Source organism: Arabidopsis lyrata, assembly GCF_000004255.2.
Source record: "Arabidopsis lyrata subsp. lyrata unplaced genomic scaffold ARALYscaffold_7, whole genome shotgun sequence".
Taxonomy (NCBI): Eukaryota; Viridiplantae; Streptophyta; class Magnoliopsida; order Brassicales; family Brassicaceae; genus Arabidopsis; species Arabidopsis lyrata.
Genome location: NW_003302549.1, coordinates 19395896 through 19409931, shown reverse-complemented (window position 1 = coordinate 19409931; position 14036 = coordinate 19395896). Strand labels below are relative to the sequence as shown.

Genomic DNA, 14036 nt, shown 5'->3' with positions numbered 1-14036 from the left:
GCCGAGATCCCGGGACTAAGAAGACGTTTTCTCCCCGAGCAGGAAAATTCCAACACTCAGATGATGCTGGACGAGCTGGACTTAATTGACGAAAGAAGAGATTCGGCTTTGATCCGTATGCAGAACTATCACAATGCAACGGCTCGGTACTACAATTCTCACGTTAAGCATCGCCGTTTCCACGAAGGAGATCTCGTACTACGCAAAGTTTTCCTGAATACCGCCGAGCAGAACGCAGGTAAGCTCGGCGCGAATTGGGAGGGACCTTACACGATCGCAAAGGTAATCCGTCCCGGCGTCTACGAACTCATCAACATGAACGGCAAAGCGGTACCTAGATCCTGGAACGCAATGCACCTAAGGAAATATTACCGCTAAAAACCTAAGGTACGGGGTGGCTTGATCCCTGAAAAGGGTACGTAGGCAGCTCGTCCTCGGACGAGTTCAGCTACCCCCCCTAATTAAAAAAGGGGGGAGTGGGTCCGTATACATATATACTCCCACTAAATTTTTCAAATTTACTAAGTTTTTACCCTTCGGATTATCAATTTTATCCACCTCGACATCTATCCTAAAAATCACCTCGGAAACTTTTACGGTCATCTTATCGACCTATAAAGCTAGAAGTTCGTTCGGACGATGGCCACGTCCTCGGACAGAAAAAGCTCATTTCACCGTTTCGGTTAACAGCGCGCTATACAAGCATTCGAGACAATTCGGTCGGAGATATCTTGCCATAAGGAAATTGTCTTCAGAAAACCCAGTTGACTTCGACACTGGTACCCCAGTTCGCTTCTAAGCACTGGTTTCGACTATATCAGCTCGGGTCGCAACCGATAAGGATTAGTCCCACGTAGCCAAAACCCAGTTATCCTAACACTGGTGCACGACTCAATACACTTTCGGCTCGAAAGTTAAAACGTTTGGATTTAACTTCTCAACGAGCGAATCATAAACCCGGTTAACTTAACACTGGTGCACGATTCTTTTCGCTTTTGGCTCGGAAGTTAAATCTAGCTATTTGACATTAGTATTAGATTCAGTTCGGAAAAGTTTTAAGATAAAAATACTTGACACAACATTCAATGGATAAAGCCGTCCAGACATGTCTTACAAAAAAGGGCAAAAGAGAGAATAAAAAGACATCTCGGGATCAGATCGAATCTTGGTTAACCGGCGAAACTTGAGCTACCTCGGTACCTCGGTTCGAACCCGACTGGTCGGCAACGCCTATCGCAGCCGCGGCACCCTCGATCGAACGGTTCCCGAAGCTATCGTCGACAGAGTCCGGAGAAACCGGAGGAAGCTTCAAGTCCTCTCGCAGCTCGGTCCTGAGACGGACGTACTCATCCTCGGCGTCCCCATACTCAGCCGTCCATTGAAGGACCTCGGCCTTCTCATCCTCCACCTTTCTCCCTTCCTCCAGCTCGGCTATCAGCTCGGCATTGGCCCGCGCTTGCACCAAGTACATGTAGCGCGTGGATACCTTCCCGAACTGGTCCATCTTCGCCTCGATAGACTTGACCTTCTCGGCAAAATCCCTTTTGGGTGCCCTCCGTTCTGTGACAATCTCCTTCTCCCGGAGAGCCTTCTCTTCAGTAAATAACCGATGGAGGCGTGTAACCTCGGCCTCGAGCTTTCTCTGAGTCCGCAGGCTATCTTCAGAAGCTTTCAATCGCTCCACCTTCTCGGCCTTGGCCAATGCCTCAGCTTCTTGTTTAGCCGTGATCGCCTCGGACAACCTAGCTTCGACCTCAGCTCGGGATGTCTCCGATCTCTCACGGGCCAGCTCGGACTTCCGAGCTCCAAAATCATAGGCCCGAACCATGGAATTCATCGAATGGAAGGCCTGAAATAGAACGAGAATCATTAGCAAGCAAATATGGAAACGATAGTAAAATACGTCAGGGACAGATCGATGATACCTTCAGAAATCCAGCAGCGGTTTCACGATTGTTTTGAGCCTCCAACAAGGCATCGGGAGCAGACAGTGGCGGACCCGAGCAAGAAGCGACAAAATTCGCCGAAGCGATCTTGTCCTTGTACACTGGAGTTTCGCTACGACTCCTTTTTTCCTTCCTAGAAACTCCCGAGCCATCACCTCGGGGTCTTTTTCCCCTAGTTTTGGATTTCGCCTCGGCGGCTGGAGCAGCAATAACCAGAGCCCCTACCACCTCGGGGACCTCGGTCGTAGGGGAGATATGCCCGGCCACCTCGGGAACGATCGAAACCATATCCCGAGCTTCATCAGTTGCCTCGGTACCAACAACGACCTCAGGGTTGGCCTCGGGAGGAGTAGGAAGTCTGAAGTTTGACTCCAAAACAGCTTTTTCCTTAGCCGCCTTCTTTTCGGCAGCTTTCCTAGCTCTCAGAGACTGCGCAGCGCCCTGCATCTCGATAAGATGATCCAGGCGATGATCGGACGATTCGGAAGAAGACTGGCAGGGAGCTCCGTGCAGCAAACGCAAGGCTCTCTCAATTCTTTCCTAGGAGAAGTGTTTTGTCCAATCGCACTTCCGAGCAATTAGTTCGTCGTGAAGATCTAGAAAACCTTCGGGAACGTCTTCGAGAAACGACGGGTTCCGATCTGCATGAACAAGAAAAACGGTCAGTAAAAAGGTTAAAGCAAAACAAAACAGCAAATACGGCTTCGAGCGTAGTACCGATTTGTCTCCACTTTCCAACAACTTTCCCTAAGTAGTCCTCGTGGACACTATACTCATTCAAGGCTGCGTAGAAGAAGTTATCGGTGTACTTCTCATCCTTGCTCGGGAAACCACCGATAACCCTCCTATTTGGCCTCGGGGATATGTAAAATCTCTCAACAGGGCCTGGTATGCGCCGGATCTCCAGGAGACTCCTCAAGTGGCTAAGGCCGACAATATTGATCGTCTCAATACTTCGGACTAGAATCCCCACTAGATGCCGCAGGCCTCGGGTCGTTATCTGGGATAGAGCAATCTTGTACGACCATAGAAACGCCAAAATCGGCCTCGGGATTGGAAGCCAAAGATAGCAATGGTAGAAGAACCCCTCGTAAAGGGTGAAAAACCCCTCGGGCGGATCGTCTGCTCGCTCATTCGGAGTTGGAAGTCTTAGTTCAATCCCCTCGCTAAAACCGAACCGGGCCTTGAGATCCCGAAGGGAGTCCTCCGTGCATAAGGTGTAACCCGGGGGATCGGGTTTCCTAGCTTTCTTGGCTCGTTTCCTCTTCTGTTGACCCTTGGCTGCTTGAACTCTAGCTTGAAGCAACCTGGCCGCCTCGTCAGAGTCATAATGAACCTCCTCGGCCTTAATAGGAAGAAGAGGCGCCTCGGGGGCATTTTGCCAGCATGAGACTCCAGCTTCGCCAACTGCCGATGGATGTATCCCCCTCCTATTCAAAATCGCCTCGGGATCATCAGGCAAATCCTGATCCCGAGCCACATCTGCAATCGCGTCTTCCCGAGCGATGAAACGGCTCGGGTCTTCTTCCCGTAAAGCCGACTCTGCATCACTACCACGGTACAATTCGATCTGACGGTCCGTGGTATCCGCCTTGGGGTCGAATCACTGGAATCAGAGAGAGACATTTTTCTGGCTCGGGAGATTGAAGAAGTTGATCGAAGGAACAAAGCTTGACAGATCGGGGAAATCAACCTAGACCTAATGACGGTGGCGCTACGACGGAAGTATAACGAAAGAAGTAGAAAATGCAAGAACTCAAGATCAGAGAGAGAAGAGAACGAACCTTAAAAATTTTCCTCTGCAATTGCGAAATGAAAGAATGAGTCGGAGACTTAACATTTATAGAGATTTAGGGCGCGTCGGGTACGAACGAGCCAAATAAAACACATCGTATCCGCGTCTAAGGCGCGTCGGGCACGCGCGAAGTGAGTAGGAAACTTCGCATCCGCACGAATCTCGGGAATTAGCGAAAGGACCTTTCCACTTCTCGAGAAGGAATCCCAACCGTCACACGCCAAGAGAAGATGAAACGACAGAGGAATTCGAATCGCCAAAAACTTTAAAGGGACCGAACTGTCCAAAGTAAACGGCTCGGCCTAATTGTCATAAAGCTCGTCACGCTTGGTTCTCCAAACTAACGAGCTAGGGGGCTAACTGTTGGGGTCGGATTCCATCCTTTGGCGCCGAGCCAGACTTAGAGCACTTCGGGAGTCTTTCAGTGATCACCTCGGGGCATCGCATCATTCACCTCGGGTTATCCATCTAATCGATTTAGGATACCCGAGCCCATCGCCTCGGGGATACCTGAACAAGACGTCTCAAGCACCTGAGCACATCGCCTCGGGGATACCTGAACAAGACGTCTCGAGTACCCGAGCCCATTTGCCTCGGGGGTACCCGAGCCCAGTCGTCTCGGAAGTACTTGAGCCCAGTTGCCTCGGGGGTACCCGAGCCTAGTCGCCTCGGGAGTTTCTGAGCCCATCGCCTCGGGGACACCCGAACAAGCCATCCTAGAGTGCCCGAGCCAGTCCTTCCTGTGTACCCGAGCCGATTGCACAAGTTTCTCCGAGGTGAAGTCTTCATCATCGCCCGAGGTAAAGACTTAGTAAATATTCGCTTTCAAAGTACCATTTCCAAGCAAGGCATCATTTCCAAACAAGAAGGGTCGCTTCCGATAAACCCGGAAATGATAAGGAAGAATCACGAAGGATCAACTTAAATCAGGAAATCTTCCAAAAAAACTCCGAAGAATAAGGAAATTATCCTGATCCGCGATATTCTACACCGACTTCAAGATAAATGGAAATCTTCTGAGAATATCGCTGGAGAGGCGGTTTATCACCCCTATATAAAGAGATTCAAGGCTCTCGCAGAAGGCAAGCAATATCGCTCTAGAATTTACACTACGCAAAGCTCTCACAGCATAAACACCTTTTTCTTTTACGATCAAACTCTTGTACGATCAAAACTACTCTTTTCGTCAATAAGATCAAGAACACCATCTTTGGTTACAATTGTTTTCTGTTGTTCTTTGAGAATTCACATTTATCGTATCCCTAAATTAAAACCCTAGACAAATCTCGATTGTGTTAGTTTCGACTTCCACAGATGGCATGATGCACCCGAGGCGCCAAATTTCCCCGAGGTGTCGGCTCGACCTGTGGTTAAAGGCGAAGAAGTTTTCTTTGATGCCGACGAGGGAGCTAGGATTCTCCGAGCGGCTATGCAGAGTGCGAGAATGGCTCAGAGTAGAGGCAGACGAGCCAAGAAAGCGAAGAGACCCGACCCGCCAGGTTCCACTCTGTCTACTGCGAATTCACTCCGAGATCTGAAGGCTCGGTTCGATTTCAGCGAGGCGGTTACTTTGCGGCTTCCGACCCCGAGCGCGAGAGCTGATGATCCTCCCGAGGGGTTTTTTACTGTATACGAGGGGTTCTTTTACTTCTGCTTCCTCTGGTTCCCGATTCCGAGGGCAATAATAGAATATCTTTGGTCGTATAAGCTTGCTTTGGCTCAGATTACGACCCGAGGCCTAAGGCACCTTATCGGGATTATAGTACGTGGCATAGAGATGGGCCACGATATTACGCTCGGGCACTTACGGAACCTTCTAGAGATTCGTCGGAATAAGGGTTCTGTGGAAAGGTTCTACATTTCGCCAGCGAAGAACAGAAGGGTCATTGGTGGTTTCCCGAGCAAAGACGAGAAGTACACCGATCACTTCTTCTTCGTCGCGCTAGATGAGGGTTGTGTTCCTGAGGGGTGCCTAGGGAAAGTCCTCTGTAAATGGGGAAAAATTGGTAAACCCGAAGTTTCTGCCTTCCGATTGTGTTTTCACTTTTTCGCCTAACGCTTCGTTATTATATATTTTTTTTTAGATCGCGCTCCGTCGTTTCTAGAGAGCTTTCCCGACGACTTCTTTGACACGCGCGAAGACCTTGTTGCGAGGAAGTGCCACTGGTTGAGGCATTTTTCACGCGAGAGAGTCGATAGAGCTTTGAGGATCCTTCACGGCGTATCTTGTTCTTCTTCTTCGTCCTCTTCAGATCATCAAGCTAATTTCTTAGTCGAGATGCAAGGGGTGAAGATGACGATCAGAGAGAAAAAGGCAGCTGAGAAGAAAGCGGCCGAGGAGAAGCGGGCACTCGAGGTGATCTTCAGGCCCTTGACTCCGCCCGAGGCAGTTGGTGGAAACAAAGCGGTCGTGGGGCCCGAGGCAACTGACGAGCCGGAGAAACAAGGAGCCGATCTGACCGCTGCCAAGGCTATTCCCGAAGTGCCCGAGGGGACTCACGATCAAGCCCCCGAGGTAGAGAGTACCTCAATCGTCGTTGGCTTACTTGCTGGCGGGCAGACCAAATCGACAGGGAAACGTCCCCGAGGCGACCATTCCGGGGACAAGAGGAAGAAAACGAAGAAGGACCGCGGTACATCTCGTCCAATCTACAAGGATGCGGTAGCTTCTGCCAACCTCATTGCCTCGTGTGCGTGGCCATTGCTTCCCGCTCCCGAGAGTCTGGTCGAGGCGGAAAAGTATGGTGAAACCGCGGCCAGTTTCTTGAAGGTAAACATTCACTGAATCTCGCTTGGTCCGAGGCGAATTCACTTTGGTGTTTGATGTTTTTTTTTTTTTTTTTTTTTTTTTTTTCTTTATTCCAGGCCTTCTCTTCAATGAACAAGATGGTTCACTCTTACGATTCCGCAACTCGTGATTACGAGGCGGCTAGAGAGAAGCTGGAGCTAGCCCGGGTTGAGGCCGAGACGAAGGTGGCCGAGGCGGCTTCGGCGATGCAGAACGCCGAGGCGTTGGTCGCAGCTGAGCAAGACGCGAGGCGCAAAATGGCCGAGGAGCATCTTCATGCACAGCAGGAGGCCGAGGCGGTGATCGAGAGCCTTAACCGCTCGCTGACTGAAGAGAAATCTTTACGCGAGATTGAAGTGGTCCGAGCCAAGAAAGCCGCCAAGAGAGAGCTCATAGAGGAATTTGCTGCAAAGGTCAAAGCGACCGAGGCGAAGCTGGGTCTGTTTGACAAAGTTTCTGAGCGATATGTTTACCTTTCTCAAGCTAAGGCCAATGCCGAACTGATCGCGGCACTTGAATGCGGTGGGAAAATTGAGGAGGAGAAAGAAGAGGTGCTGAAATGGAAAGAAGAGTACGGAGATGCCGAGGCTGAGTACGCCAAACTCGGGGCGGAGCTTCTTGGAGATTTGAAGATCGCTCCGGTGTCTCCCGACTCTGATCAGAATGTCCTCGGAGGTAGGTCGGTAGAGGACGAAGCGGTCCAGACCGAAGTTGTCGATCCGGTCGAGCCAAATTTAATTCCCGAGGTCGCGCAGATTCCAGAGAGGGAAGATTGACCCCGAGGCGTCCTTTTTTTTTTGTTTTAAGTTTCTTTTGATAAAGACTTATGCCTGGATGGCTTTATCCATTTAATATGAATGTTTTGTCTGATTCGTTTTTTGTTTATCTTGAGATGTTTCCGAACCCAATTCGGTACCAGTGTTAAGTAACTGGGTTTTCGTAAATTTGGGTTGTTCATGGAGAAGTTAATCCTTCCGAACTGTTTTAACTTCTGAGCCGAGAAATTGAATTACGCACCAGTGTCAAGGTAACTGGGTTTTTGCAAGCGTGTGACGTTAAGAAGTTAATTCTTCCGAACCGTTTCAACTTCCGAGCCAAAAGTGAAATGAATCGTGCACCAGTGTTAGGATAACTGGGTTTTGGCTACGTGGGACTAATCTTTATCGGTTGCGACCCGAGCTGATATAGTCGAAGCCAGTGCTTAGAAGCGAACTGGGGTACCAGTGTTGAAGTAAACTGGGTTTTCTGAAGACAATTTCTTTATGGCAAGATATCTCCAACCGAATTGTCTCGAATACTTATATAGCGCGCTGTAACCGAGGCGGTGAAATGAGCTTTTTCTGTCCGAGGACGTGGCCATCGTCCGAACGAACTTTTAGCTTTATAGGTCGATAAGATGACCGTAAAAGTTTCCGAGGTGACTTTTAGGGTAGATGTCGAGGTGGATAAAATTAGTTAAAAAAAAATTCAGTGGGACTATATGTATACGGACCCACTCCCCCCTTTTTTAATTAGGGGGGGTAGATGAACTCGTCCGAGGACGAGCTGCCTACGTACCCTTTTCAGGGATCAAGCCACCCCGTAGTTCGAGTACGTGCGTACCTTAGGTTTTTAGCGGTAATATTTCCTTAGATGCATTGCGTTCCAGGATCTAGGTACCGCTATGCCGTTCATGTTGATGAGTTCGTAGACGCCGGGACGGATTACCTTTGCGATCGTGTAAGGTCCCTCCCAATTCGCGCCGAGCTTACCTGCGTTCTGCTCGGCGGTATTCTGGAAAACTTTGCGTAGTACGAGATCTCCTTCGTGGAAACGGCGATGCTTAGCGTGAGAATTGTAGTACCGAGCCGTTGCATTCTGATAGTTCTGCCTACGGATCAAAGCCGAATCTCTTCTTTCGTCAATTAAGTCCAGCTCGTCCAGCATCATCTGAGTGTTGGAATTTTCCTGCTCGGGGAGAAAACGTCTTCTTAGTCCCGGGATCTCGGCTTCGGTGGGAATCACACACTCCATGCCGTAGACAAGGGCGAAAGGTGTTTCTCCCGTGGCCCGCCGCGGCGTGGTTCTGTGCGACAATAGTACTCCTTCCAATTCGTCGGCCCAGCGGCCATTCTTCGCGTCGAGGCGCTTTTTTATTCCGTCGAGAATCGTCTTGTTTGCCGCTTCGGCCTGCCCGTTTCCCTGAGGGTACCGAGGCGTGGACTTGCTAAGGCGAATTCCCCATTTCTCGCAGAATCCTTCGAACCGAGCTAAAATAAACTGCGATCCGTTGTCTGTAACGATCTCGTAAGGTATTCCGTGGCGGCACTCGATGTTCTTCCAGACGAAGTTCTCGACCTGCGCGTCTTTGATGCTGGCGTAGGAGTCCGCCTCGATCCATTTGGAGAAGTAGTCTGTCAGTACGAGGACGAGTTTCTTCTGCTTGGAGTTGTGTAGAGGTCCGATGATGTCCATGGACCATCGCATGAATGGATAAGGCGAAGTGATAGAAGAGAGGAGCTCGGCGGGTTGATGAATGGTTGGTGCGTGCCTCTGGCATTTATCACATCGTTGAGAAAACTTCTCGCAGTCTTTGACCATCGTCGGCCAAAAATATCCGTGGCGTTTGATCTTTATAGCCAGGGCTCTTCCGCCATAATGGTTTCCACAAGATCCGCCGTGTACTTCTTCCATGACTCTCCGAGCTTCATTTCCTTCGACACAGATAAGGAGGGGACCGGAAAATCGCCATTTAAATAGTTCTCCGTCGATCAGAGTATACCGAGCCGCTTTGGCCTTAAGCTTCCGAGCTGCCCATTTTTCAGTAGGAACTTCTCCATCGGCTATGTAACTTCAGATGGCTTTGATCCATTTGGCGTCGCTTCCGTATTCGGGCTCGGTTGCGTCCGTAGTTTGCTGGTCTAGCAGTTTGATGTCCATTTCTTCCGGTTCTTCTGTCTCCCGAGCTGTTAGAACTCGATCCTTGCAATTATCTTCGATGCTCGGCTTTTCGATGAACTCGACCGGTATGATTCTCTTCAGATTCGGGTCGGAGGTTGAAGCTAGAGCCGCTAAGGCATCGGCCGATGTGTTTTCACCTCGTGGGATTCTGGTTAACTCGAACTCTCCGAACTGTTTCGCCAAGTCTTGCGTGAGAGCAAGATACGCTTCCATTCGTTCGTCGCGAGCCGCGTATTCTCCATTAAATTGATTAGCCACGAGCTGGGAGTCGCAAAAGGCTCGCAGCTTGTTGATCTTAAGTCCCCGAGCCAGCTTAAGTCCTGCTATCAGCGCTTCATACTCAGCCACGTTGTTAGTCGCGTCGAAATTTAGCCGAAAGGATTGTTCGAGGATTTCACCCTCTCGTGATGCTAGGCGGAATCCGACGCCAGAACCTTCTTTTGAGGATGAGCCGTCGACGTGGAGGATCCAAACAGCGTTAGGTGACTCTTCTCGGGCGTTCTCTGTTGGCAGCTCGATGATAAAATCGGCCAGGACTTGAGATTTCGCGCATGTTTTGTTCCTGTATTCGATGTCATACTCGCTGAGTTCTACTGCCCACTTGGCCAGGCGTCCCGATTGGCTCGGACTGTGCAGGATGGTTCGGAGTGATACGGGCGCCATGACGACAATTGAGTGAGACTGGAAATATGGCTGTAGCTTCCGAGCTGACATTACTACGGCGAGGGCGAGCTTTTCAGTTTGCGGGTAGCGTGTTTCCGCGTCGGTGAAAGTTTGCGAGACATAAAATATCGGCTTTTGCTCCCCTCTGTCTTCCCTGACTATGACTCCACTTATCGCCGTATCAGAGACTGCGATGTACAGGAATAATGGCTCGCCCGGGACTGGTTTCGCCAACACCGGTGGATTAGCCAAATACTTCTTCAGTTCCTGGAAAGCTTCTTCGCAGCGATCGGTCCATTCGAATTTCTTGTTTCCGCGCAGAGTATCGTAGAAAGCCAGGCATTTGTCAGTGGACCGCGAGATGAATCGGTTCAAGGCTGCGACTCTCCCGGTGAGACGTTGGACTTCGCGCTTGTTCTGTGGTGAGGGCATATTCAGTAGAGCATCGATTTGCTTCGGGTTTGCCTTGATGCCTCGGTGAGTTACGAGATATCCCAAGAATTCTCCCGACTTTACCGCGAAACGACATTTTGCCGGGTTGAGCTTCATGTTGTGCTTGTTGAGCTGGCGAAAACAGTCGCGTAGATGGGCTATGTGATCGCTTTCTTCAAGGGATTTGACTAACATGTCGTAAATATAAACTTCCATCGTCTTCTCGAGCTGCTCGGAGAACATCCTATTGACGAGCCGTTGATACGTTGCGCCAGCATTCTTGAGTCCGAAGGGCATGACTTTGTAACAGTAGATACCTCGGTCTGTGATGAATGCTGTCTTCTCGCGATCGTCGGGGTGCATGAGAATCTGATTGTATCCTGCGAAAGCATCCATGAATGATAGCAACTTATTTCCCGCGGTTGCTTCCACTAAGCGATCGATATGTGGGAGTGGAAAACTGTCTTTAGGGCAAGCTTTGTTCAGATCGGTGAAATTGACGCAGACTCTCCACTTGCCGTTCTTCTTTTTAACCACGATAGGATTTGCTAACCAGTCCGGATATCTTGCTTCGGAGATCGAGCCGATATTCAGGAGCTTTTCTACTTCGGCGTTCACGGCATCTGCGCGATCCCGACCCAATTTTCTTCGCTTCTGCTTGATGGGCTTGAAAGATGGGTCAACATTCAGCTCGTGGCAGATTACGTCGATGCTTACCCCAGGTAGATCTTCAGCTGACCAGGCGAAGGTGTTGATGTTCTCTTTGAGGAATGAGATGAGCTCGGTCTTGATTTCCTCGGTTAAGTCGCTGCCAATTTCCACGCATCGTTCGGGCCGTTCGTCGTCAAGGCTAATGGAGATTATAGGATCCGAGGTAGGCTTCTTCTCCTCGCGCGCCTCCTCGATCTGTAATTGCTATAACTGTTTAGATATAGCCTTCTCTTCACTCCGGCCAAGTTTTGACTTCTTGTGATCGGTTTCAGCCTTCGCTTCAGTGACAGGGTTTCGGAGTTTGTGTGCTGCCATGAAACACATCCGAGAATTTTTCTGACTGCCCCAGATCGTTTTCACGCCATTGGGAGTCGGGAATTTGACACACAGATGATATGTTGATGCGACAGCTCGAATTAGATTTAACCACGGAGTTCCCATTATAACGTTGTAGATGGTAGGTTGATCGGTGACTGAGAAGTTGACTATCTTTGTTACTCCGCCGAATCGGACTGGTAGTTGGATGGTTCCAAGCGTCATCAAAGTTTCCCCTGAAAATCCGAGGACAGGCCTCGGGGTCGGAATCACCTGTGACATGTCGATGTTCATTTGTCGGAGCGTTTCGCGAAAGATTACGTCGATGGTGCTGCCGGTGTCAATTAATACTCGGTAGATATCATGGTCTCCTATCGCTAATGTGACGACGATTGGATCGTTATGAGGCATGTCGAGCCCGTTTGTCTCGCTTTCTTCGAAAGTGATCACGTCGTTAGGTCGATCGAAGGGTCTTGTCCAGTTGCTAGGCGTTTCGGCTCGGCGTTGATAAGCCTTGATTGCCGCTACGGTGTCAGGATAGTATGGCGATCCACCCATTATGGTAAGAACCTTCTGCCGCGTACCATCTCGGTCTTCGTCTTCCGTCCTCCGGGTTCTTTTCTGAGACTCCTGGTTCCTTGGTTCGGGGTCTCTTCCCGGGTTGGTCTGCTCGGGCTCTGGCTCTGGCTCGAGATCCTTAAGAGTGACGTTCGTCCTGAGCTCTCCAGCTAGGAATTTGGTCGCTAACTTGGCTCCGAGGCTTCGGCATCTCGAGGTATGGTGGCCGAAAATTTTGTGGTGTTCGCAATATTCTTGATCATTGCTCGGTGGCTGATCCCTTGTCCAGGTGAAGGACTCTCTTCCTCGCCCACGACCTTGGCCTCTACCGCGGCCATGGCCTCGGGGCGTGTCAATCTGGTAGTTATGGTATCCTGAGAAATTGCGCCCTTCGTGGTACGTATACGTACCGCTCTCACGCGTCTTCTTCTGGACCGGAGGTGTCGCTTGGGCTTTCTCGGTTTTCTCGGTTTTCTCGGCTCGGGGCGCCTGTTTCGTTGGCTCATGCCTCTTTGCTAGCAGCGCCATCTCTTCTTCGTGGGCGACGAAATCCGAGGCTCGATGCAGCGCGTCACGAATTGTTGTCGGTTTAGAAAGGTTCAACTCTTTCCTGAATTCTGACTTGTACCAGAGATCTTCCTTCAAAGCCGAAAGAGCGGCTACATCTGTAATTCCTTCGACCTTGGCTAGCGTCGATTTGAAGGTTGTGAGGAAATCTCTCAACGGTTCGGTGGGCTGTTGAGATAGGGACCACAGATCCGCGTCGGAGGTTCTGGGTCGATGAGGACGGAGTATTGTTTGAGGAATAGTGTCGACAGCTCGTCAAAACTGTCAATCGAGTTTCGTTCCAATCTAGAAAACCACTCTAATGCGGGTCCTTTGAGGTGTTCCACGAACAGCAAGCATAGACCTGCATCCTTCTCCCCGGGCTTGAACCTGGCTCGGGCTACGGATATCACGAAAGATTTAATGTGACACTTCGGGTCGGTTGATCCGTTGTAGGAGTCGATTTTGAACTTCCCCAGATTGGACATCGTCGTTTCGGAAATTCTTTTGGTGAAGGGCGTATTCCGAGATTCTTCTAAAATTCGGTCGATGTTTGGTGCAGAGGATGAAACGCTATGTATCTGGGTTTTGACGAGCTTCATATCAGCTTCCGCCTTGGCTAGGGAGGCTCGGATCTTGCTGAGCTCGTCCTCCCTTTCGGATTCTTCGGCCCATCTTATGTTCTCCTCAGTTTCTTCATCGTCAGTGAGATCTGTTCGCTCGGCGGAGTTAGCTCCGGCTCGGGTACGCTCATCTTGCAGATCATCTGGCTCGTCCGTCAAGTCCATTGCGTCTGGCTCGGTGGGATCATCTTGGTTCTCGCGTCTAGCGGGGTCGGCTCGGGTTGCGACTCTGGTGTTGTCGGTTGGCGTCGCGAACGTGAGTCTTGTTGGGTTGATGCCAGGCAAGTCCCTCCGAGCTCGTGGCGGCCGAGTCTGGAAACGCGTGGTTTTTTGTTGCCCACGTGTTGCGATTTCGTCGACTCGCTGTGCCAAGGTTTTGTTAGCTTTCTCTTGGTCGTCAGCTTTCTTCTGGAATTTAACCATCAGGTCTTTCAGTTCGGCTAGAGTCGCTATGATCGTCGGATCGGCTTGAGGATTTTGAGGGTTCGGAGGGTTCGGGATCCCTCCTCCAGCTGGTGGTGTCTGACGACCGTCTTCGTTCATCGTCCTTTTCGGTAATCGAGTTCTGCGTCTTAGGGTAAGAGAATTCTAAAGTATCCCCACAGACGGCGCCAAACTGTGGAAGTCGAAACTAACACAATCGAGATTTGTCTAGGGTTTTAATTTAGGGATACGATTTGCAAGAATTCTCAAAGAACGACAGAATCAATTGATACCAA

The 14036-nt window shown here is 50.2% G+C and overlaps 1 protein-coding gene across 1 annotated transcript; it reads right to left on the bottom strand.

Annotated features, from left to right (window-relative positions):
- Window positions 1-1153: 1153 nt before the first annotated feature.
- Window positions 1154-2234, bottom strand: LOC110226540 (uncharacterized protein At3g60930, chloroplastic-like). The gene is made up of 2 exons (XM_021018479.1): window positions 1926-2234; window positions 1154-1849 (listed from the first exon to the last, which is right to left on the bottom strand). Exons 1-2 carry the CDS (start codon window positions 2232-2234, stop codon window positions 1154-1156), a joined length of 1005 nt encoding a protein of 334 aa, XP_020874138.1.
- Between the last annotated feature and the right edge of the window lie 11802 nt (window positions 2235-14036).

Excerpts from the sequence above, each read along its gene's own strand:
- LOC110226540 (XM_021018479.1), bottom strand. The coding sequence starts at position 2,234 with ATGGTTTCGATCGTTCCCGAGGTGGCCGGGCATATCTCCCCTACGACC. Across the intron at positions 1,850-1,925 it reads CCGCTGCTGGATTTCTGAAG|GCCTTCCATTCGATGAATTC; the intron begins GTATCATCGATC and ends GTTCTATTTCAG.